Raw genomic sequence first — 24,413 nt, forward strand, 5'->3', positions numbered from 1 at the left:
CTTCTGCCTCAGCCTCCCAAGTAGCTGAGATTACAGGCGCCCGCCACCACGCCCAGCTAATTTTTGTAGTTTTAGTAGAGGCCGGGTTCCACTATGTTGGCCAGGCTGGTCTGGAACTCCTGACCTCAGGTGACCCACCCAGCTCGGCCTCCCAAAGTGCGGGGATTACAGGCATGAGCCACTGCGCCCAGCGAAGATCCAGGTCTTTAGACAAACTCAACCAATTGTCAACCAGAATATGTTTAAATTGACCAGGCACGATGGCTGACACCCATAATCCCAGCATTTTGGGAACTTTGGGAGGCCGAGGCGGGCGGATCGTGAGGTCATGAGTTCAAGACCAGCCCGGCCAACGTGGTGAAACCCCATCTCTACTCAAAATACAAAAATTAGCCGGGCATGGTGGCAGGTGCCTGTAATCCCAGCTACTTGGGAGGCTGAGGCAAGAGAATCACTTGAAAGTGGAAGGTGGATGTTGCAGTGAGCCAAGATCATGCCACTGCACTCCAACCTGGGTGGAAGAACAAAACTCTGTCTCAAAAAAAAAAGAAGAAAATGTTTAAATTTACCTCTAGCCTGGAAGCCCCCCTCCCACTTTGAGTTGTCCCGCCTTTTTAAAAATGTACTTGATTGGTATCTCATGTCTCCTTAAAATGTATCCCAACCAGTTTGGGCCCATGTGGTCAGGACTTCCCGAGCCTGTGTCACGGGCGTGCCCTCAACCTTGGCAAAATACACTTTCTAAATTAACTGAGGCTCAGATTTGCTGGCTTCACAACCCTCAATTGAAGTCAGGCTTGCTGGGGCTTCCTCACACCTATGAGGCCCCTGCCCGGCTGGTTCTCAGTTGTAGGGGAGAAATGTCTGCATCTTTTAACATAGCAAGGGTCCTTGCTTCTTCCAGAGGTTTGTTTTTGAAAGCCATGCTTTTGCTATGCTCAGAGGTTAGCTTTCCCTGTCAGCATGCTTGACAAGGTGGGGCTGCCCTGAGTACAACTAGAAATTCCGTTCTGTTTCCTGGTAGATAGGTGTGTAGGGCAGCCACTCAGTAAGTGTTCGGCCTGGGCCAGGCCTTAAAGACTCTTGCCAGTCACGGAAGATGACTGAGGCAAGTCTCCATCATTTTAGGTTTAAATGCCAACATTAGGGACGCGCACCTGGGAGACTGGTCTGTGCCTTTATCCGAAGATGATTTTGAGGGCTTCAATATTGAAAGGGGGAAGGGCAGGATATTGGGAAATACACAATTTTCATGTGAGGGGGTGGAGGAAAATTCACATTTTCGTCTGGTTCAGTGACTCTGCGGTTTTACATAAGATACCGAAGACAGGGCAGCGGAAACAATGAGATATGCATTTGCCTCAGGTAGGTGGAGGGACAACTCAGTTCTGCCCCTCGTCCCAGCACATGTGAAGATAAGCCATCAGTTCACATTGCCAGGGTGAACTTTAACAGAAGCGCTTTAGGGTGAAGATCTTGAAGCCCACAAGGAATTTCCTTATGGGCAAAATGTGAGGGAGGTATGTAGCTTTTCATCTTTTTTTTTTTTTTTTTTTGAGATGGAGTCTCACTTTGTCGCCAAGCTGGAGTGTAGTGTGTCGATCTCGGCTCACTGCAAGCTCCACCTCCCAGATTCAAGTGATTCTCCTGCCTCAGTCTCCCAAGTAGCTGGGATTACAGGCACCTGCCACCACACCGGCTAAGTTTTGTAGTTTCAGTAGGGATGGGGTTTCATTATGTTGGCCAGGCGGGTCTGGAATTGCTAACCTCAAGTGATCCACCCGCCTCGGCCTCCCAAAGTGCTGGGATTACATGTGTGAGCCACCAAGCCCAGCCAATCTTTTCATCTTTGTAGTTATTTGTTCCTCAATAATTCAGAACCGAAACAGGAGGTCGGTCCCCATGACACAGTCGCTAGCTTCACTTTTCCCTTTGGTTAGCGAGTGTGGGGTCCCAGGATTTATGTTCCTTTCACACTTTCTATGCCATTTAATTTTTGTAGCAACCGTAGTTAGTCCTCATTTATGGTTGGAGAAAAAGGGCAGTTCAGTAAGTGGCCAAGCCTGGCTTCAGACCCAGGGCGGGCCTTTAATCCTCGTGGCAATGCTGATGGCCACAATGACGGTGCCACTTCCATAGGCAGCCAGATTCATAAGCATGTGAATTCTCCCAGTTAAAAGAGAACTTTGGCCGGGGGCGGTGGCTCACGCCTGTAATCCCAGCACTTTGGGAGGCTGAGGTGGGTGGATCACAAGGTCAGGAGTTCAAGACCAGCCTGGCCAACATGGTGAAACCCCGTCTCTACTAAAAATACAAAAATTAGCCGGGTTCAGTGGTAGGTGCCTATAATCCCAGCTACTCGGGAGGCTAAGGCAGGTGAATTGCTTGAACCCGGGAGGCAGAGGTTGCAGTGAGGCAAGATCGTGCCACTGCATTCCAGCCTGGGCAACAGAGTGAGACTCTGTCTAAAAAAAAAAAAAAAAAAAAAAGAGAACTTCATTTCAGCTGCTCCTGGTGGCACCTTGAAAGCCTCATTGCCTCTTCACTGGAAACATCCACCGTTCTGGTTAGAGAAAAGGCACTCATGACTTTCCTTCACCGAATCCTTCTAGCTTCTGAAGTTCGTATGGGGGAATGGTAAACAGTGGCCATGCCTGCAAGTAAAATCCGAAGCTCTGCGATTGCTCAGTAACAGCTAGAAGCAAGGTTAGAGATTGCAGGGCCAGATTTTTTGCTTAGGTTCAACTAGATAAAATAAAAATAGACTTTGTGTGCGTTTCAGGCGCCGTACTGACGACCGGCCACCAGGAAGGGCTCCGCCCCACTTCTCAGCTTTGGCCCCAAAGTTACTCTTGTTGCTGCTCTCGGACGTGCTCTGTGTGTCAAAGATGACTTGGAGGTCGGGTGCTGTGGCTCACGCCTGTAATGCCAGCCCTTTGGGAGACCAAAGTGGGAGGACCTCTTGAGCCCAGGAGTTCAAGACCAGCCTGGACAACAGAGGGACCCCATCTCTACAAAAAAAATACAAAAATTAACCTGTTGTGGTGGTGGTGCACCTGTCGTCCCAGTTGCTGGGGAGGCTGAGGTAGGAGGATCACCTGAGCTTGGGAAGGTTGAGGCTGCAGTGAGCTGAGATCACGCCACTGCACTCCAGCCTAGGCAACAGAGCGAGACCCGTCTTGGAAAAAAAAAAAAAAAAGATGACATGGAAGCAACAGTAGAAGTCGGGGTCAGAGTTCAGGCCTGTCCATCCGTGGATGATGGATAAACCCAGCGTAGTCTGCCATCCCTTGGAGCGTCATTCAGCCGCACACAGGAAGAAGCACTGCAATGTGCAGGACCCCTGAAAACACTGGGCTGCGTGAAAGGGTCAGTGACCATGCATTGTATGATTCCGAGTGCACGAATGTCCAGGATAGGTGGATCCAGAGAGACGGACGAGATTCGTGGCTGCTTAGGGCTGGGGGCAGGGGCGATGGAGAATGAGGGCTGAGTGGATGGGATCTCTTTTTGGGGTGATGAAATGTCTTGGAACTAGATGATAGGGATGGTTGCCCAACACTGGGAGTGACCACCACGGATCTGTACGTGTTTAAATTACTAACGGTTAATGTTATGCTATGTGTGAACTTTACATCCAAAAACTAAAAGCAGTTCAGGCCTAGAATTGAAGGGTCCTGGGTTCAAATCTCACCTCTACCACTTGCTGATTAATGTGGCACCAGGCGAGTGACTCAGCTCAGCTTTCGAAGTCTCAGTTTCCTGCTCTGTGAAACAGGGAGACACCTGTGCCCGCCTCCTGGGGGCCAGTGGGTAGAAGACCCTGAGCCGCTGGCATTGCCATCACTGCAGAACTGTGCTCCCGGGGCTGGTGGGTGGAGGACCCCAAGCTACTGCTGTCATCCTCATTCAGAACTGTGCTCCCGGAGCCAGCAGGTGGAGGACCCTGAGCTGCTGGCATTGCCATCACTGCAGAACTGTGCTCCCGGGGCCGGCCGAATGCCTGGCTTCTACCCTCAGACTTTCTTTCCAACGTGTGTGGAGGGGTTGGTGGGCACAGAGTTGGGGACGCAGCAATGCACGGACAGCCCACCTTTCAGCAGGACAGACAAGTGTCAAAAAATGACAGCCCCATTACTGCTGGGCACCGCTGTGTGCCAGGTGCCATCTGGGGGCTCAGTTCAGGCTGAGGGAACAGGAGGAGCAGGTGTCGAGCAGGTGGTGTAGGGCCAGTGGGGAAGGGTGCCCTCAGGCCCATCAGAATAGCCACGAGGGCCCTGGGGTGGGAGGGGCCGATATCCTGGTCGGCACAGAGTGGGCTGCCAGGAGAGGACGGGGGCGGGGGGACAAGAATGTGAATTCTGTCCCAACGGGGCAAGGCTGAGGGGATTTAGCTGGGCACATGGCCTGCTCTGAATTGAGCTTGGTTCTCTGGAAGGTCAATGGGAGGACGTGCTGGGGACGGGGAGGAAGCCGGGGAGGAGGAGGCGGTGGCTGGGAACAGGCGATGCTTCTCACACACGCGTATCTTTATTAAACGAGAAAATAACATAAAAGCAAAGGGAGGAAGCCTCGAACCTTAAAAGTTGGGCCAGAAATTCTATAATATAATCGGAAGTTGCAATCTGGTCCCAGGGAGAGTCTGTCCCGCAGAGCCGCCGACATTGGCCGCTGTCCCTGGGGCGGGAGGGAAGCCTCCTGTTTGTTTTTTGTCCCGTTGCTTTGAGGGTTGGAATCAATGTCTTTTCCTCTGGGTGTGTTTGTGGTTTCATCTCCGTGTGTCCAGGCTCGGTTGGCTTCCCAGGAGTATCTCCACATCTCAGGATTAACACCAGTTTTTAAAAATAACTGACAAAGGCCATTTTTCAGGAGACAAAGATGTTCGTGCACGCAGAGGCCCCCCGTGTCGATATGGAAAATGAAGGTCAGTCATCCCTGCTTCTCTTGGTGTCTTGTTGGACACGATGTCAACGTGGGGCAGGTAGAACTGGAGCCCAGGGCCCCTCTGGCCTCTTGGACTTTTCTGTGTCCTCAAGTCCCCATGGAAATGGGCGGTCCATGGAGAATGGCTGTATAGCTGCTCTCTGCCCCCATCCCAAGCTCCAGATTCAGAGACCACCCCCTCCATTGACTGTGTCACCCCTTCCCCACCAGAGAAGCAGGCTGTTCTCATACTGCTGCAGGAAGCTCAGGCAAGGGCCTTCCTCTGGCCACTGCTTCCATCAGCGTGAACTGCCCAGCGTTGTAGGATAAGCTTTCTCCTGGGTGTTAAAGTTCAGGACTTTCTCTCTTTGCTGCACTTTTTCCTTGACTAATTGCACACATCAGAGAAGGCAAGAGTAAAATGCTGCCTATCCCTTGGCCTGGGGGTCAGCGACAAGTTTCTCAACTTCTCAAGTGAGCCTTATTCCAGTTTCCTTATTAAAAACTAGGGATGATTTTGTAGACCTTGTCACAACTCATTGGGAGTGCCGTGGCCCTTATGCCCGGTGACACCATCCTGTCACTTTGGGAGCTTCCTAAAACACCGTTCCCCAGACCAATGGCACTGCGAGCTTCTGGGGCGTGCGCTGGGCCCAGCAGGTCAGTACGACCCACAGCGGGACTGGAGCTGCTGAATGCGCACAACACACTTCACCCCGGGCCTGGTTCAGGAGCGGGCGAGGCAGCCATAAACCCTATCCTTCAGCAAACTCCTCTTGATCGATGGATTCTAAGTCAGGAGCATCAGCTTAGAGGCAGAACTGAAACGTGCCCGTTTCCCAGCTTGGTGCTGTCCCACTTCCACTTTGATTCCTTCCACCCAACCCTCTTTCACCCAGCATCACCACCAAATGTGACCTCCTATAAAGAGCCAGAAATTTTAATTTGGTGGGGGCAGGGGATGGAGTCTCACTCTGTTGCCCAGGCTAGAGGGCAGTGGCACAATCTCAGCTCACTGCAACCTCCACCTCCCAGGTTCAAGAGATTTCTGGCTAGTTTTTGTATTTTATTATTATTATTTTTTCTTTTTGAGACAGAGTCTCGCTCTGTCCCCCAGGCTGGAGTGCGGTGGCCACCATCTTGGCTCACTGCAACCTCTGCCTCCCAGGTTCAAGCAATTCTCCGGCCTCAGCCTCCACAGTAGCTGGGATTATAGGTGTGTGCCACCACGTCGGGCTAATTTTTCTTTGTGTTTTTAGTAGAGATGGGGTTTCACAATATTGACCAGGCTCATCTCAAACTCCTGACTTCATGATCTGCCCACCTCCCAAAGTGCTGGGATTGCAGGCGTGAGCCACCATGCCCAGCCTGAGGTTTTTTTTTTTTTTGAGATGGAGTCTCACTCTGTTACCCAAGCTGCAGTGCAGTGGCGCAATCTCAGCTCGCTGCAACCTCTACCTCCAGGGTTCAAGCATTTCTCCCTGACTCAGTTTCCCAAGTAGCTGGGACTACAGGTACGTGCCACCACGCCCGGTTAATTTTTTGTATTTTTTTAGTAGAGAAGGGGGTTTCACCATATCGGCCAGGCTGGTCTTGAACTCCTGACCTCGTGATCCACCCGCCTCAGCCTCCCAAAGTGCCAGGATTACAGGCATGAGTCGCCACACTTGACCTAATCTACTTATCATTTATTCTTTATCTCCCCTGTTTCCTTCGGAAACAGATTAGCATCTGTTTTCTGTGCTTATCTGGCTGTAAGGTAACGTTGGAAGATAATATGTTTAGGTTGATTGCAAAACTTTCTCTCTTCTGGCGGGAAGATTTTTTAATGCTATGAAAACAAAAATACTGGGCCAGGCTCGGTGGCTCATCCCTGTAATCCCAGCACTTTGGGAGGCCAAGGTAGGCAGATCACCTGAGGTCAGGAGTTCGAGACCAGCCTGGCCAATATGGTGAACTCCATCACTACTGAAAAAAAAAAATTAGCTGTGCGTGGTGATGGGCACCTGTAATCCCAGCTACTTGGGAGGTTGAGGCAGGAGAATCACTTGAACCCGGGAGGCAGAGGTTGCAGTGAGCCGAGATTGTGACATTGCACTCCAGCCTGGGCAACAGAGAGAGACTCTGTCTAAAAAAAGGAAAAGAAAAACACTGTACTGATTCAGATTTTTTTCCAAGCAAGTAACAGGTAAAAAGAAACCCAAACTGGCTTACAAGAAAGGGCACCTGTTGGCTTGCGAAACTGATCAGCTGCAGCCATTGGTATAAGCTTGATCCGGGCCGGGCGCGGTGACTCCTGCCAGTAATCCCAGCACTTTGGGAGGACGAGGCGGGCGGATCACTGGAGGTCGGGAGTTCGAGACCAACATGGAGAAACCCCATCTCTACTAAAAATACAAAATTAGCCAGGCCTGGTGGCGCACGCCTGTAATCCCAGCTACTTGTGAGGCTGAGGCAGCAGAATCGCCTGAACCCGGGAGGTGAAGGTTGCAGTGACTCCAGCCCAGGTGACAGAGCGAGACTCCGTCTAAAAAAAAAAAAAAGAGTGAAAGGCAGCCCCAGAGTGGGAGAAGAGATTTGTAAAATGGGCAAAGGCCTTATAACTGGAATATATAAAGAACTAAAAAATCAGTAAGAAAACCACAGACAGCCCAAGAGAAAAATGGGCAAATATCTCAAGTAGGTATCTGGTGAAAGAGGAGATGCAGATGACCAATGAATCTGCACAAAATGCTCATCATGGTTAATCATTAGGGAAATGTAAATGAAATCCGCAGGAGACACCTGGGACACCCTCCAGAATGCACACAGTGACCCAGTGGCAAGGACAGGAAGGACCACTTTGGAAAACTCTCTAGCAGCACAACCAAACCCAGCCTCCCCACTAAAAATGCCCTTTGCTCAGAACCCAGCCACAGCTCCAAAGTCTCCACCCAGCCTGTGGTGCCCCAGTAACCACCCTTGCCTCCCATGCCTCTCTCCTCACCCCTGCATTTGGCTGCCCTCACCCTCTGGCTGTACCTTGAACATCCGAAGGGCACTCCTGCCTCCAGCTTCTACCTGGAATTTTCTGCCCTCATGTAGCCATGTGGTTCACTCCTCCCTCGGTCTCTGCCCAAATGGCCCCTGTAGAAGAGACCTCCCCACCCAGCCATGTCCTCTCCCTGTGACTTGCCACCCCAGACTTTCTGTGTTTATGCATCATTGTCTACCTCCTTTCATCAGAGTGTGAGCTCCGCAGGCAAAGGCTCTTCAGACCTGAGGCAGTCTAGGCTCCATCTCCAGAGTCTAGAATAGAGCCTGCCACATAATTGGCGCTCAATAAATGTTATATAAATTAATGGAAACCGTCCTGGCACCAGTGGTAGCTCTCTTTCCATTAAAGGAATGAGTTTGCCAAGAGAGAGACAACATCATGAAAGAAAGACAGAAAAGCCACGCTCAGACCCATCATTGAGTTCTGGATCAAGTCTTTTTTTTTTTTTTTTCAGATGAAGTTTCGCTCTTGTTGCCCAGGCTGGAGTGCAATGGCGCGATCTTGGCTCACTGCAACCTCTGCCTCCCAGGTTTAAGTAATTCTCCTGCCTCAGCCTCCCGAGAAGCTGGGATTACAGGCATATGCCACCACACCCAGCTACTTCTGTATTTTTAGTAGAGACATGGTTTCTCCATGTTGGTCAGGCTGGTCTGGAACTCCCGACCTCAGGTGATCCAACCGCCTCGGCCTCCCAAAGCGCTGGGTTTACAGGTGCGAGCCATCATGCCCAGCTCCTATGTTATTTTTTAGGAGCTTTGTTTTACTTTTCCTGTTTAGATCTATGATCAGTCAGAAATTAATTTTTGTGTGTGCTGTGAGGTAGGGGTGTGAGGTATGGTGAGAAAAAAGATTCATGGTTCCCCATTTGGATATCCAGTTGGCTGGGTGGGGTGACTTATGCCTGTAATCCCAGCACTTTGGGAAGTCAAGGCAGGAGAACTGTTGGAGCCCAGGAGTTCAAGACCAATCTGGGCAACACAGTGAGACCCCGTGGATCGACAGATGAATTGGTCAATCAATCAGTAGATAGATAGATATCTAAATTATCCAAAACTGTTCACAGAAAAGCCCATCCATTCCCTACAGCATGACTCAGGGATCACTAATGTGTGGAAGCTTCTAGACACGCTATCTTTTTCATTGGTTGATTTGTCCTTCTCTGACAGGTACCACATTATCTTAATTACTATAGCTTTTAATTTTTATTTATTTATTTATTTTTTGAGATGGAGTCTCACTCTGTCACCCAGGCTGGAGTGCAGTGGCATGATCTTAGCTCACTGCAACCTCCGCCTCCCGGGTTCAAGCGATTCTCCTGCCTCAGCCTCCCACATAGCTGGGACTACAGATGTGCACCACCACACCCAGCTAATTTTTGTGTTTTTAGTAGAGACAAGGGTTCACCATATTGGCCAGGATGGTCTCGATCTCCTGACCTCATGATCTACCCGCCTTGGCCTCCCAAAGTGCGGGGATTACAGTCGTGAGGCACCGTGCCCAGCCAGGAGTTCTCACAAGGAGGAGGCAGAAGCTGTAAAGGCAAGGAAAAGGATCCTCCCCTAGAGCCTCAGAAGGAAGCAGCCGTGCGGACGCCTTGGTGTCAGGCTTCTGGCTCACTGAACCATAAGAGAATCAATCTCTGTTGTTTTAAGCCACCAAGTTTGTGGTACTTTGTTGCAGTGAAACTAAGCACCCTGCACCTGCCTTGGGTGCCATGACACACACTTCCATCCAGCGTTATGTTCCCCGTGGCACTTATACATCTTTCTTTCACTTGCAGCTGAAAAGTGTATCAACTAAAGCAATAATCCCATTCTTTCTTTTTAATTTCAGAAGCCACGTACAATCACATTGTGAAACCTGGGAAACAACGCTTCCTTCTTTCAAAGTCAGTTCTGCTATTCATGTGGACCTAACGTCTCAAGGATCTTGTGCCCTCATTAGCGGTCTGGAAGGATGCCCAGACCTTCCGGTTCGTCAGGGGTTGAAGAGGGCGATAGTTATTCACCATCATCTTCTCCTCTTCACCAAGTGCAGAAAACAGGAGAGTACGAAATGCAGAGAGCTGGAATAGAGGGAAGCCAGGGTGAGCTTGGTATGAGTGCAGAGTGAGCCAGCCCCTGGGTGTCCCTCAGGCCTTGTATGGTCCCCTCTCATGCTGAATCAGGATTGCCCGAAATGACCAGTAAATATAGTGTAAGGGACGGTGTATGCAGGGCCAGGTTATAAAAGGCATTGCCACTTCTGCTTGGTCTTTAGGATCACTTGCTCTGGGGGGAAGCTGGTCGCCATATTGGGAGGGTACGCAAGCAGCCCTGAGGAGAGGCCCATGGGGAGAGGAACTGAGGCTCCCAGCCAACTGCCAGCACCAACTTGCCAGTCACTTGAGAGGGCCAACCTTGGAAATGAATCCTGTAGCCCTAGTTGAGCTTTCAGATAACTACAGTCCCAGCTGACATTGGGCTACAACTCATGAAAGATGGTAAGCCAGAGCCACCCAAATTCACAACCCATGGAAACTGTGGGAGAAAATAAATGATTGGTTTGTTGTTGTTGTTGTTGTTGTTGTTGTTGTTTGACACAGTGTTTTGTTCTTGTTTCCCAGGCTGGAGTGCCTTTGGCGAGATCTCAGCTCACTGCAACCTCTGCCTCCTGGGTTCAAGCTATTCTCCTGCCTCAGCCTCCTGAGTAGTTGGGATTATAGGCATGAGCCACCTTGCCCTGCTAATTTTTTTTTTTTTTTTGAGATGGAGTTTCGCCTTTGTTGCCCAGGCTGGAGTGCAATGGTGTGATCTTGGCTCACAGCAACCTCCGCCTCCCAGGTTCAAGCAATTCTCCTGCCTCAGCCTCCCGAGTAACTGGGATTACAGACATGCGCCACCATGCTCGGCTAATTTTGTATTTTTAGCAGAGATGGGGCTTCTCCATGTTGATCAGACTGCTCTCAAACTCCTGACCTCAGGTTATCTGCCTGCCTTAGCCTACCAAAGTACTAGGATTATAGGTGTGAGCCACCACACCCGGCCTAATTTTGTATTTTTAGTAGAGACAGGGTTTCCCCATGTTGGTCAGGCTGGTCTTGAACTCCTAACCTCAGGTGTTCCACCCGCCTCATACCCCAAAGTGCTGGGATTACAAGCATGAGCCACTGCACCTGGCCCAAATGATTGTTTTCTGAAGTCACTATGTTTTGGAGCTATTTGTTACACAGCAATAGATAACTGACACATATAATATAAATGCTAAAGTAACATTTGAATTTACTTTTCACTCAAGGAACTAAAAGACTACTTTTTATGACTGGGCACAGTGCCTCACGCCTGTAACCCCAGCACTTTGGGAGGCTGAGGTGGGTGAATCACCTGAGGTCAGGAGTTTGAGACCAGTCTGGCCAACATGGAGAAACTCTGTCTCTACTAAAAATATAAAATTAGCTAGGTGTGGTGGGGCATGCCTGTAATGCCAGCTACTTGGGAGGCTGAGGCAGGAGAATCACTTGAACCCAGGAGGCGGAGGTTGTGGTGAGCTGAGATCATGCCATTGCACTTCAACCTGGGCAATAAGAGGGAAACTCCATCTCCGAAGGAAAAAAAAAAAGACTTTTTATGTATCATCTCACTTATTCACAAAATATACTTATGAACTCTGTGAGGTAACTCACGCATTCAATTAAATTCAGAAGTGAGATTATGTCTACATGCTGACAGCGTACTGAGCCAGTTAACCCTGCGTGATGATCACGTGCCCCCTAGAGTTGTGCTGTGCACGGTGCACGTGGTCTCCTGGGCCCTGACCACGGTGTGCTCATCCACATTTGTGGTCTGCACATTTGTTGACTGTCTCAGAGAGGCAGCCTTTCTCCTCCCCTGGAAAACTCCCCGCCTCCCAGGACATGTGTACCCTGCCTCCCTAGCTCCCCTGCTCAGGATAAGGGGCTCCTGCCCTGCATTTTTACATGACACCGGCCACCCTGGCTTAATACTATTGGCTTTGCTTCTACTTTCCTGCCAGACCGCAGTGTTCTGAGACGAATGCCCTGTTCCTGTGCCACCCCTCCACATCTGCCCCCCTCCCACCCTCTCCTGGTGGCACAGACCCAGAATGGGCACTCGTCACATATATGCTTGTTGAGTGGCATAAGGGTCTTGCTGACAAGGGGCCACCTTCAACCAAAGCCTTCCCCATGTCCGACGGCTCTGCTTCGGAGGCAGGCAGATATTCTGCATCCCACATCTCCAAGTGCAAATGACATCACGCCGTAATGAGTAAACAAGAGAATATTTTCGCAGACCCAGGAGACTGAAAGACCCTCACCTGGAGCCCTCAGAAAGAGATGAACCAGAGATGCTAAGTCCTGCTGCGACTGCTGAGAAACGTCTGCCGGGTGGGGGCGGGGCATATAGGCAGCACACTTGTGGTTCTAAACTGCCTTGGACAGACAGGATTGTTACAGATTCGTAATATCTCCAGAAAAAAATGATGGTATAAACTTTCATTTATTTTTTTTGGTTTTTTTTTTTTTGAGACAAGGAGTCTCACTCTGTCGCCCAAGTTGGAGTGCAGTGGTGCGATCTCAGCTCACTGCAACCTTCGCCTTCCAGGTTCAAGTGATTCTCCTACTTCAGCCTCCCAAGTAGCTGGGACTACAGGCGCATGCCACCAATCCTGGCTAATTTTTGTATTTTTATTTATTTATTTATTTATTTGAGATAGAGTTTTGCTCTTGTTGCCCAGGCTGGAGTGCAGTGGTGCGATCTTGGCTCACTGCAGCCTCCACCTCCCAGCTTCAGGTTATTCTCTTGCCCCAGCCTCCCAAGTTGCTGATATTACAGGCATGCACCACCACGCCTGGCTAATTTTGTATTTTTAGTAGACACGGGGTTTCACCATGTTGGTCAGTCTGGTCTCGAACTCCTGGCCTAAAGTGATCTGCCTGCCTCGGCCTCCTAAAGTGCTAAGATTATAGGCGTGAGCCATCACACCCAGCCCAACAGTATAACTTTAAAAAATGTATACAAGTATTATTAACTAATTTTCGGGAAAAAAAGCAATGAAACTATTTAGATAAGAAAAAGGAGGGCTGGACGCGGTGGCTCACGCCTGTAATCCCAGCACTTTGGGAGGCCAAGGTGGGCGGATCACGAGGTCAGGAGATCAAGATCATCCTGGCTAACATGGTGAAAACCCGTCTCTACTAAAAAATAGAAAAAATTAGCCAGGCATGGTGGTGGGCGCCTGTAGTCCCAGCTACTCAGGAGGCTGAGGCAGGAGAATGGCACGAACCCGAGAGGTGGAGCTGGCAGTGAGCCGAGAATGTGCCACTGCACTCCAGCCTGGGCGACAGAGCGAGACTCCATCTCAAAAAAAAAGAAGGCCGGGCTCGGTGGCTCATGCCTGGAATCCCAGCACTTTGGGAGGCCAAGGTGGGAGGATCACCTGAGGTCAGGAGTTCAAGACCAGCCTGGCCAACATGGGGAAACTGCGTCTCTACTAAAAATACAAAAACTGGCCGGGTGTGGTGGTATGCGCCTGTAATCTCAGCAACTCGGGAGGCTGAGGCAGGAGAATTGCTTGAACCCAGGAGGTGGAGGTTGTAGTGAGTCGAGATTGTACCACTGCACTCCAGCCTGGGCGACAGAGCAAGACTCTGTCTCAAAAAAAAAAAAAAAAAGAAAAAGAAAAAGGAAGAAAACAAAAACTCTGCAGACCCTGGGACAGCTCCCATGAATGCCTTGTGTTTGTGTGCGATAGATCAGGGCGCTGCTCAGAGCATGCTCGCTGTGATCATTGGAACCGCTGTCCAATCTCAACAAGCTCCTGCTTTGATTGGAAATTTTTTCTTATGTAAGAGTGCCCCAAAGGCATGAAAGAATATAACTCCATAACGCTCTTATGCAGTATCTTAGTGACGCTGCCAAGCAAGAGAGACACCTTCCATGAAGTGCCATCATGCCAGTTATGGGCACACCTCACCTGGCTTGGGGCCACTTCAACGGGCTCCTTCTGGATGATCCAGGTGACCGACTCGGTCAGCGGCGGGGTGGTGAGCGAGCCCGCGTAGGTCCAGTAATCCCGGCAGGCAGGCAGCAGACTGGAGGGGTCGAAGGGGCCCACGGCCGCCCGCGCGTCCTGAGAGACCGAGAAGCACAGGCCATGTCAGTCCTCAGGCAAGACTAGGAGCTTCCATCTTATCTCAGCATGTGAGGCCTTCACGGCACTTGGAAGGAAGTGCTTTCCCTGAGATAAGGCCACGAGGCCACTGCTGTCACACTTGGAAGCAGTGATGAGAAAATATGACCCTTCTATACAGAGCAAGGATTCCTGCCAACTTACATTGCTGGGAATTACATTACTTTACACCAGCTTACGCTGGTGCTTACATTTTTCCTTTTGAAGTCATTTCTTGGCGGGGAGCAGTAGCTCGCACCTGTAATCTCAGCACTTTGGGAGGCCGAGGCGGGTGGATTACTTAAGGTCAGGAGTTCGAGACCAGCCTGGTCAACATGGTGAAACCCTGTCTCTAGGAAAAATACAAAAATTATACAGATGTGGTGGTGGGCGCCTGTAATCCCAGCTACTCAGGAGACTGAGGCAGGAGAATCACTTGAACCAGGGAGGCAGATGTTGCAGTGAGCGGAGATCACGCCACACTGCGCTACAGCCTGGGCAACAGAGTAAGACTCTGTCTCAAATAATAATAATAATAATGATAATAATAATAATAATAAATAAATAAATAAATAATAAAGATAAAAATAAAGCCATTTCTTTTTGCATACTTTGGCTGCAAAAATTATTACTTTTTATTGTGATAAAATATACATAAAATTTACCATCTTAACCTTTTTTTTTTTTTTTTTTTGAGATGGAATTTTGCTCTTGTTGCCCAGGCTGGAGTGCAATGGCACCATCCTGTCTGACTGCAACTTCTGCCTCCCAGGTTCAAGTGATTCTCCTGCCTCAGCCTCCTGAGTAGCTGGGATTACAGGTGCCCACCACCACACTTGCTAACTTTGTAGTTTTAGTAGAGATGGGGTTTCTTCATGTTGGTCAGGCTGGTTTTTGAACTCCTGACCTCAGGTGATTCACCCGCCTCAGCCTCCCACAGTGCTGGGATGACAGGCATGAGCTACCGACCCTGGCCCATCTTAACCATTTTGAAGTGTAAATTTCGATGGCGTGAAATGCAGTCACATTGTGGTGCCACCATGTCCACTGTCTGTCTCCAGAACTTTTCCATCATCCCAAACTCAAACTGTTCTGGGGACCTGATGTGGGTGTGATCCTATGGTATTTTGTCTTCTGTGTCTGGCTTATTTCACTGGGCATAATGTCCTTCAGGTTTATCCACATTGGAGTATGTGTCAGGAGTCCCTGCATTGTTGTTGTTGTTGTTGTTGTTTCTCTTTTGAGACAGAGTCTCGCTCTGTCACCCAGGCTGGAGTGCAGTGGTGTGATCTCGGTTCACTGCAAGCTCTGCCTCCTGGGTTCACACCATTCTTCTGCCTCAGCCTCCCGAGTAGCTGGGTCTACATCCGCTTGCCATTGCGACTGGCTAATTTTTTATATTTTGCGTAGAGACGGGGTTTCACCATGTTAGCCAGGATGGTCTCGATCTCCTGACCTCGTGATCCACCCACCTTGGCCTCCCAAAGTGCTAGGATTACAGGCATGAGCACCCGGCCTACCTGAAGACATTTCTACTGCTACCTTACCAATGAGGGTATCCAGTGTCTCCATGATTACCTTCATCTGTCCCCAAAAACTGTGCCTGCCACCCTGCGCTGCAGCCATCCAGAGACTGGCAGGCCTCGGTCTAAAGGTCTGGAGGGTGACTGACCTGCAAGACTCACAAGAGGGGAAGCCGACAGAGATACCTACAGACGGAGCGCTGTGCTCCTGGTGCCGACAAGAAAGCCGAGGCTGGGGCTGGGTCAGCAACCGAATTCCAGTTTAGAGGCGGATTTGCTCGTGGATGTGGCCAGTCACCTCAGTAAAATTAGAGAGGATTATTTTGCATTGAATACACTTACGGCCAAAAAAAAAAAACTAAAAAAAAAAAAGAGTCGGGGTCTTACTTTGTCACCCAGACGGGAGTGCAGTGACGCCATCAGAGCTCACTGCAGGCACTAATTCCTGGGCTCAAGCGATCCTCCTGCCTCAGCTTCCCAAGTAGCTACGACACCACACCAGGGTTTAAAATTAACTGTTTGTAGCCAGGGGGTCTTGCCATCTTGCCCAGGATGTTCTCCAAGTCCTGGGCTCAGTTGATCCTCCTGCCTTGGCCTCTCAAAATATTGGGATTACAGGCATAAGCCACTGTGCCCAGCCAGCTCTTTTGGATATATACCCAGAAGTGTGTGATTGCTGAATCATAGGGTAGTTCTATTTATTATTTATTTATTTGTTTATTTATTTTGAGGCAGAGTCTCACTCTGTCTTCCAGGCTGGAGTGCTGTGGTGTGATCTCGGCTCATGGTGGTTGGGCCTGGCCGCAACACAGCCCTCATCAGTGTCCCAACCCAAACAAGCACAACTCTGCACCTGCCCCTGGCTGTGGGACAAGGGTCCAGCCGGAAGTGACAGAGGTCTCTGTCCGCAAGGAAGACGGCCTCCCTGCTCAACCACAGCACATTGACTTTGCTGGGCCCCGGCCTTCCGAGGTGGAAGCCGGCAACCCAGATGCCTCGGGCTTGTCTCCTAACATCAAGCAGTGAGGGTCAGGGTCGGGAGAGGTGGCTGAGCTACCAGAAGGAAGCCCAGGAGTGTCCATGCCGACAGACACATGTATCAGTTCTGGGCACACGTGTTCACGTTTGTAATTATCCAGCTAATTTTTTTTTTTTTTTTTTTTTTGAGACGGAGTCTCGCTGTGTCGCCCAGGCTGGAGTACAGTGGCGCGATCTCGGCTCACTGCAAGCTCCACCTCCTGGGTTCACGCCATTCTCCCGCCTCAGCCTCCGAGTAGCTGGGACTACAGGCGCCCGCCACCATGCCCAGCTAGTTTTTTGTATTTTTAGTAGAGATGGGGTTTCACAATGTTAGCCAGGATGGTCTCGATCTCCTGACCTCGTGATCCACCCGCCTCAGCCTCCCAAAGTGCTGGGATTACAGGCTTGAGCCACCGCGTCCGGCCATCCAGCTAATTTTTTAAAAACAGCATTATAGGCTGGACGCAGTGGCTTATGCCTCTAATCCCAGCACTTTGGGAGGCCAAGGCGGGCGGATCATCTGAGGTCAGGAGTCGAGACCAGCTTGACCAACATGGCAAAACCCCGTCTCTACTAAAAATACAAAAATTAGCCGGGCATGGTGGCAGGTGCCTGTAATCACAGCTACTTGGTAGGCTGAGGCAGAAGAATTGCTTTAGCACAGGAAGCAGAGGTTGCAGTGAGCCAAGACTGCGCCGCTGCACTCCAGCCTGGGCGACAGAGAGAGACTCTGTCTCAAACAACTACAACAACAGCAATAAAACCCACAGCATTATTGTGATAGAATTCACATACCATGCAACTCTCCCATCTAAAGTGTACAACCTGGTTGGGCACAACGTCTCATGCCTGTAATCCCAGCACTTTGGGAGGCCGAGGTGGGAGGACTGCTTGAGGCCAGGAGTTTGAGACTAGCCTGAGCAACATAACAAGACCCTGACTCTACAGAAAATACAAAAACTAGCCAGGTGTGGTGGCGCATGCCTGTGGTCCCAGGTAGCTAGGAGGCTGAGGTGGGAGGATGGCTTGAGCCCAGGAGGTCGAGGCTGCAGTGAGCTGTGATCATGTCACTGCACTCTAGCCTGGGTGACAAAGTGAGATCCTTTCTTAAAGTAAGTACATAAAAATCGAAGTGTACAGTTCTATGGTTTTGGGTATATTCATGGTTGTGCAGCCATCCCAAGTCAATTTTAGAACATTTTCAACACCTCAAGGAGGAAGCTTGGTACTTTTTAACTCTCGTCCCCACCCCCGCCCTGCTGCTTCTGTCTCTGTGGGTTTCACAGGAACTGAGTCATGTAACATGTGAAACATTTGTGTCTTGCGTCTCTCACTTAGCATGGTGCTTTTGAGGCTCACCCACACCACAGCGTGAGTTAGAGCTGTGTCCTTTCTGACTGCCAAATAACATCCCATTGCACGGTCTAGCTGGGCTGCGAAGGAGCAGGCTGCTTGTGCACATGGGTAACAGGTGGGTGTGCAGTGAGACGCCGGTCTATGTGCATGGGTAACAGGTGGGTGTGCAGTGACACGTCAGTCTGTGCACATGAATAACAGGCAGGTGTGCAGTGAGATGGTCTGTGCACATGGGTAACAGGTGGGGTGCAGAGAGACGTCGGTCTGTGCACATGAATAACAGGTGGGTGTGCAGTGAGATGGTCTGTGCACATGGGTAACAGGTGGGGTGCAGAGAGACGTCGGTCTGTGCACATGGGTAACAGGTGGGTATGTAGTGAGGTGTCGGTCTATGCACATGGGTAACAGGTGGGTGTGTCCTGAGATGTCCGTCTCCTCCTGCCTGCCACACATCCTCACTCCCAGGGCATAGATTGCCAGTCACTTTCTGAGCAACTACTTCAAATCTTCAGAACAACCCTTCGAGAAGTATTCTAGTTTACTGATAAAGACAGACAGACAGATATAAACAACTTGCCCAAAGCCACGTTGCCAGTCAGGGCCACTGAGGCCTGGCCCGTTCCGAGGTGCGGGCTCTTCCCTCCCTCCCCAGGGCTGCAGGAATCAGTCGGGGGAGCGGCAGGCCCCAGCCATTCCGCTGCATGCAGGTTTCTTGCCAGTTAAGCTTTCTAGTCTTGGGCTGGGAAGAGGATGCCTGTGTGTTGCGTCATCATCCTAGGAGCTCCTGTCCTGTCTCTCAGGTGCATGAGGGCTGGCGCTGCTACGTGGTTACAGAAAGCTGCTCTCCCCCGGGTCCCCAAAGCAAGTCAGGGCCCTTCCTTTATGCGTGCGGTGAGCCCAGACGGCTAGAATGGGACACTGGTGAGCACACCAATGAGCCTGAGACCATCACATCTATTATCTGAGCACGGATGGAGGAGCTACCCGTGGAAAGAACCACAGCCTTTGCTGGCGGAAGTGGGTCGGTGACTTGTTCCACTTTTCTTTTATTTATTTATTTTTTTGAGATGGGGTTTCGCTTTTGTTGCCCAGGATGGAGTGCAATGGCACGATCTCGGCTCACCACAACCTCCGCCTCCCGGGTTCAAGTGATTCTTCTGCCTTAGCCTCCCGAGTAGCTGGGATCACAGGCATACGCCACTACGCCTGGCTAATTTTGTATTTTTAGTAGAGATGGGGTTTCTCTGTGTTGGTCAGCTGGTCTCAAACTCCCGACCTCAGGTGATCTGCCTGACTCAGCCTCCCAAAGTGCTGGAATTATAGGCATGAGCCACCGCGCCCGCCCTATTCCTTGTTTTGTCTTTTTGTCTTCTTTCTCTTAGACAGGACCCCACATCTTATGAGTGTCAAGCCCCACCCAGCGTAACTCCACCCTTGCCTTGTCCTCTTAGAGCCTCGGTTTCCCCAGGTGTATGATGGGCGCATGGTGGCTGTAACGGGCCTCTGTCATTGCCTGCCACACGGGCGTGGGGCTCAGTAGGTGCTGCCCCTGCTGCTGCAAAACTGAAAGAGCCTCCACAAGGGCATAGAGCCGTTCCCTGGATCCCCTGGACCTGGTGGGCTGTTTCCAGCTCCACAAGGCAGCCAATTCCCCTACAGCCCTGACTCTTGCGAAGGCAGGGACGAGGGGTTCCCCAGCAGCCTGAGGAGCTTGCAGCTTGTCCAGGCATGGAGGGTGGGGACCCTCTGTGGGCAGTTTTGGCCAAAACTTCTGGCAACGGAAAGAGGGTCAAAGGTGAAGCCTCGAGGTCTCCATTCTGGGATTGTCTGCTTAGGGTCACCGTGGCCACACTGGGGCTGTGCCTGCACGCTGGGAGCTGAGTGCACAGTGACAGGTCGGCACTGGTAGGGGCCTGTGCAGATGAGATGGCACTGGGAGTGGGGGGTCCGGGCTTCCCGGCAGCGCCTGATGTGGTTTTGGTTACAGACTCCGCCCGTGTTTCCCTCTAAGCTGCTGAAAAGCTCAGAAATGTGCAGCAGGGGCTGGAGCTCAGCCTGAGTTCTGACTGAATGTGGGAGGTGGGCGCTGGGACGGTTGCGAGTTCAGGCTGCATGAACCCACTTCCTGGGTTTAAAAACGGGCTCTTCATCTGCCAGCGGTGTGCCCAGGGCAAGGCCTTCTTTGCCTTTCTGAGCTTTGGTTTCCCTGTGTGTGGAACAGAGATGAATCACAGGCCCTGCCCCACGGAGTGATTGGAAGATTCAGTGTGATAATTTATGTGGAGGGCTGTCGTTTCTTTGAACCCCTCCCACCAAGGTGTGGGGTGATGTCCCCTTGCCCTGAGCCTGGGCAGGTGCCTCTGGCAGGAGTGGCGAACAGGATGCCGCAGGAGCAGTGCTTTGTGACTCTGGAAGCCGGGGCAGAAAAGATGTCCATCTGACTCTCTGGAAATGCACCCTTGGAGCCCTGAGCACTGCGTAGATGCCAGCTGGGTCCCCAGGGAACAACCATGGCAGGGATTCCTGGAGGGTCCCTGCCGAGTCAGTCCCACAGCAGGGCCCAGACCAGCCTGGAACCAGGAGAGATGATGGGGACTACGTGACTCTGGTCTTTCCTGCCCTAGTTCAGGACAGTTTGTTCCTTAACTGCAGGAAACCAGGAAAGCAGCCCAGAAGCTGCAGTGAGCCCATCCCTGGGTGAGGACTGCTGAGTTCTTGCGGGTGAGTGGCAGACCTGGGATTTGAAGCCAAGACCATTTGCCCTTGAGCCTGAGGCCACCACAGCCCCGTCCTGCCCTGCACTGCCCTCCAATAAGGAGTTAGATTCAACTACACTTCTAGCATTTTCCATCACAAGGCCATCATTCTAAAGTTTCATGGACTCCCGAAAGGTGATAGCTCTCTCTGGGAATCAGCTGACTGAAAGCACCCGTAGCAACAAAAAGCGATTTTAACCTCAGTGATCGGGCTGGTGGATTTTCGTTTCGTGACGGGCAGCAGCAGCCTGTGTATTCCACAGCAGGTGTGTGTGTGTGAGTGCTGGCCACAGCTGGGCCTTGAACTCAACTGCACGTTTAACCAAGAACCAGACATGATCCTTGTTCTATTACATTGTAAGAATGCTTCTCTAGTGTGGATTTTTTTTTTTTTTTTTTTTTTTTTTTGAGATGGATTCTCTAGCTGTCGCCCAGGCTGGAGTGTAGTGGTGCCATCTTGGCTCACTGCAACCTCCGTCTCCCAGGTTCAAGCAATTATCCTGCCTCAGCCTCCTGAGTAGCTGGGATTACAGGCACGTGCCACCATGCCCAGCTAATTTTTGTATTTTTAGCAGAGATGGGGTTTTGCCATGTTGGCCAGGCTGGTCTTGAACTCCTGACCTCAGGTGATCTGCCCACCTCGGCCTCCCTAAGTGCTGGTATTACAGGTGTGAGCCACCATGCCTGGGCTACTGTGGATGTTTAATATCTCCATTTCACAGGTGAGGAAGCTGAGGCTCAGAGGTGCACAGCTCAGCAGTGGTGGATCAGGGCTCTGGACCCGGGAGTCTAATGGTAGGGCTCTCTGATATACTGTGCTATGGGAGAAGCTCCCAGAAGTCCTAGGCTAGGAGCCTCTAGACAAGAGGGTTGTTCAAGTCTCTTCCCACTCCCTGGCCCATGAAGCAAGACTCTTTCCCCCAAGGCTGGTCCTTTTACCTCCTAAGGTCTTTTTTTTTTTGAGACGAGTCTCGCTGTGTCACTCAGCCTGGAGTGCAGTGGCACAATCTCGGCTCACTGCAACCTGCACCTCCCAGATTCAAGCAATTCTCCTGCCTCCGCCTCCCAAGTAGCTGAGATTACAGGCACCCGCCACCATGTCTGGCTAATTTTTGTGTTTTTAGTAGAGATGGGCTTTCACCAAGTTGGCCAGGCTGCTCTGAAACTCCTGACCTAAGGTAGTCTGCCTGCCTTGGCCTCCCAAAGTGTTGCGATTACAGGCGTGAGCCAGGGCACCCAGCCTCTTAAGGTCTTTTAATTTATCAAGGGTCTAACTCGGCCAGGTGCGGTGGTTCATGCCTGTAATCCCAGCAATTTGGGAGGCCAAGGCAGGCGACTCACTTGAAGTCAGGAGTTCAAGACCAGCCTGTCCAACATGGTGAAACCCCGTCTCTACTAAAAATACAAAAATTAGGCAGGCGTGGTGGTGGGCACTGGTACTTCCAGCTACTTGGGAGATTGAGGCAGGAGAATCGTTTGAACCTGGAAGGCGGAGGTTGCAGTGAGCCGAGATTGCGCCACTGCACTCTAGCCTAGGCGACAGAGAGAGACTCAGTCTAAAAAAATAAAATAAAATAAACAGTCTAACTCTTTATTTTCAGCTGAGGAGATGAGCCCAGAGATCAGCATCAGGACCAGAGCTGAGTCCCCGATGGCACTTCCTCCCTTGTCCCTGGCATCATCCCTCCCCTGCGGTTTGCCTAAAAAATTCTGACTTACCCCATGGGGAAGAAATGCTCCAGAACCTTCCCCGGGAGGAACACAGCCTTTGGGTAAAGGGTCCTTCACAGCCAACTCTTTTCTTTCCCATCAAGAGGTGGGACCACCTGGAGTGGGATGTGGCTGCTGGCGGGGAAAACATCCCCCGGCCAGGTTTCCTCTGGCTGTGGAGCCGCGCAGAGGAAGAGGATGGGGCGTCAGAGCTCTCAGAGCCGTGGCCTTGTGGAGTTCCTGAGCAGGCAGATGGGGCGGCAGGGGGTGATCTTGTCCCAGTCCCAGGAGGCCGCCCCAAAGCCAGCATCAAGGCGAACGCCACGCACAGATCAAAAGGCTCCTTGAACCACGAGGAAGGGCTGGCCCCAGCTCCAATTGCACCAGCCCGCACCATTGTTAACACAGGTTGAAGCCTCATCCGTCCGCACATCTGAGGCTTGCGTTGACTCCCTCCGCCCTGGAATTCTTTTGTTTGCTGCTGAATAAATAAACTACATTTCTTTGGAATTTCCCCTTCTCCCTCAAAGCCTTTTCTCAGCTGATCTTGGAGAAACGCAACATTCTTGTCCCAGCCATCTTTTCGAGCTGTGCTGGATGCAGGGAAGTGCACGGAGAGATGGACGGAGAGCTGTGGTTTGGGCAGGTTTCTCTCTGCCCTTGGGCTGGGGGTCGGATAGGGACTGTTTTAAGTTCCTTCCCAAGGAGAGTGCTGGGTGGTACACGGGTCAACATTCGTATGTTATCACTTAGGGATTTGTTTCAATATGTTTTAAAACAAATTTTATCATTAGTGAATATCATCACCCAGAACAAGGCTAAACATTTTTCGAGCTAATCAATTTAAAGAAAAATATTAGACGGGATGCGGTGGCTCATACCTGTAATCCCAGCACTTTGGAAGGCCAAGGTGGGTGGATTACCTGAGGTCAGCAGTTTGAGATCAGCCTGGCCAACACGGTGAAACCCCATCTCTACTAAAAAATACAAAAATTAGTCGGGTGTGGTGGCACACACCTGGAGTCCCAGCTACGTGCGAGGCTGAGACAGGAGAATTGCTTGAAACCGGGAGGCAGAGGTTGCAGTCAGCCGAGCTCACACCACTGCACTCCAGTCTGGGTAACAGAGGGAGACTCCTCAAAAAAAGAAAGAAAGAAAGAAAGAAAAATATTCAGTAGAGAGTAGTCCCATTGGCAGGCAGATATGTCAAACGTTTTCAGGATCCTGCCTGCATGGCTGAATTTTGGGAACTTCTATCGAGCCCAACACCCTTATTTTATGAAGCAAGAAACAGGGTCCCAGAGCAGTGGTGACGCATTCGAAGTCAGAGAGAGAGCCAGCTGTGGACACTCGAGCATCAGCCCCGTGGAATCATGTTTCCAGAACTGGAATCACGGCCCCTCGGTGAGACTCTTTCCATTGCGCTGTTTCTTTTTCCTTGTAAATGAATCGCTGCACTAAACAATTTTGCTTGTCACATGATGCTGATTTCTTTTTTTTTCTCTTTTTTTTTTGAGACGGGGTTTCACTCTTGTTGCCCAGGCTGGAGTGCAATGGCGCGATCTCAGCTCACTGCAACCTCCACTTCTGGATTCAAACGATTCTGTTACCTCAGACTCCTGAGTAGCTGGGATTGCAGGCATGTGCCACCACGCCCGGCTAATTTTGTATTTTTAGTGGAGACAGGGTTTCTCCATGTTGGTCAGATTAGTCTCAAAATCCCGACCTCAAGTGATCCACCCGCCTCAGCCTCCCAAAGTGTTGGGATTACAGGCGTGAGCCACCGCGCCTGGCCTGCTGATTTCAAATATGCAGCTTACCTTGTGTTTTATTTCCGGCAAGATGTTCACCAGCCTCTGCAGCGTCTGATGATGGGCCCCGAGCTGCGTGGCAGACACAAGAGGTGTTAGCTGAAAAGGC

The 24,413-nt window shown here is 50.9% G+C and overlaps 1 protein-coding gene across 3 annotated transcripts in view; it reads right to left on the minus strand.

Annotated features, from left to right (window-relative positions):
• Nucleotides 1-4,405: 4,405 nt before the first annotated feature.
• CA5A (carbonic anhydrase 5A) overlaps nucleotides 4,406-24,413 on the minus strand; it is a 54,550-nt gene continuing 34,542 nt past the window's right edge. For 2 of the 3 annotated variants that reach the window (XM_007994320.3, XM_073015629.1), the window contains 3 exons: nucleotides 24,314-24,376; nucleotides 13,934-14,089; nucleotides 9,769-10,025 (listed from right to left, as the gene is read on the minus strand). In XM_007994320.3, the coding sequence (XP_007992511.2) occupies nucleotides 9,873-10,025; nucleotides 13,934-14,089; nucleotides 24,314-24,376 (372 nt within the window). In that variant the 3' untranslated portion in view covers nucleotides 9,769-9,872. Of the gene's footprint in view, nucleotides 4,904-9,768; nucleotides 10,026-13,933; nucleotides 14,090-24,313; nucleotides 24,377-24,413 lie in introns of those variants that run through there. The other variant, XM_038008179.2, reaches the window with a different exon arrangement.

This window comes from Chlorocebus sabaeus, chromosome 5 (assembly GCF_047675955.1).
Source record: "Chlorocebus sabaeus isolate Y175 chromosome 5, mChlSab1.0.hap1, whole genome shotgun sequence".
NCBI lineage: Eukaryota > Metazoa > Chordata > Mammalia > Primates > Cercopithecidae > Chlorocebus > Chlorocebus sabaeus.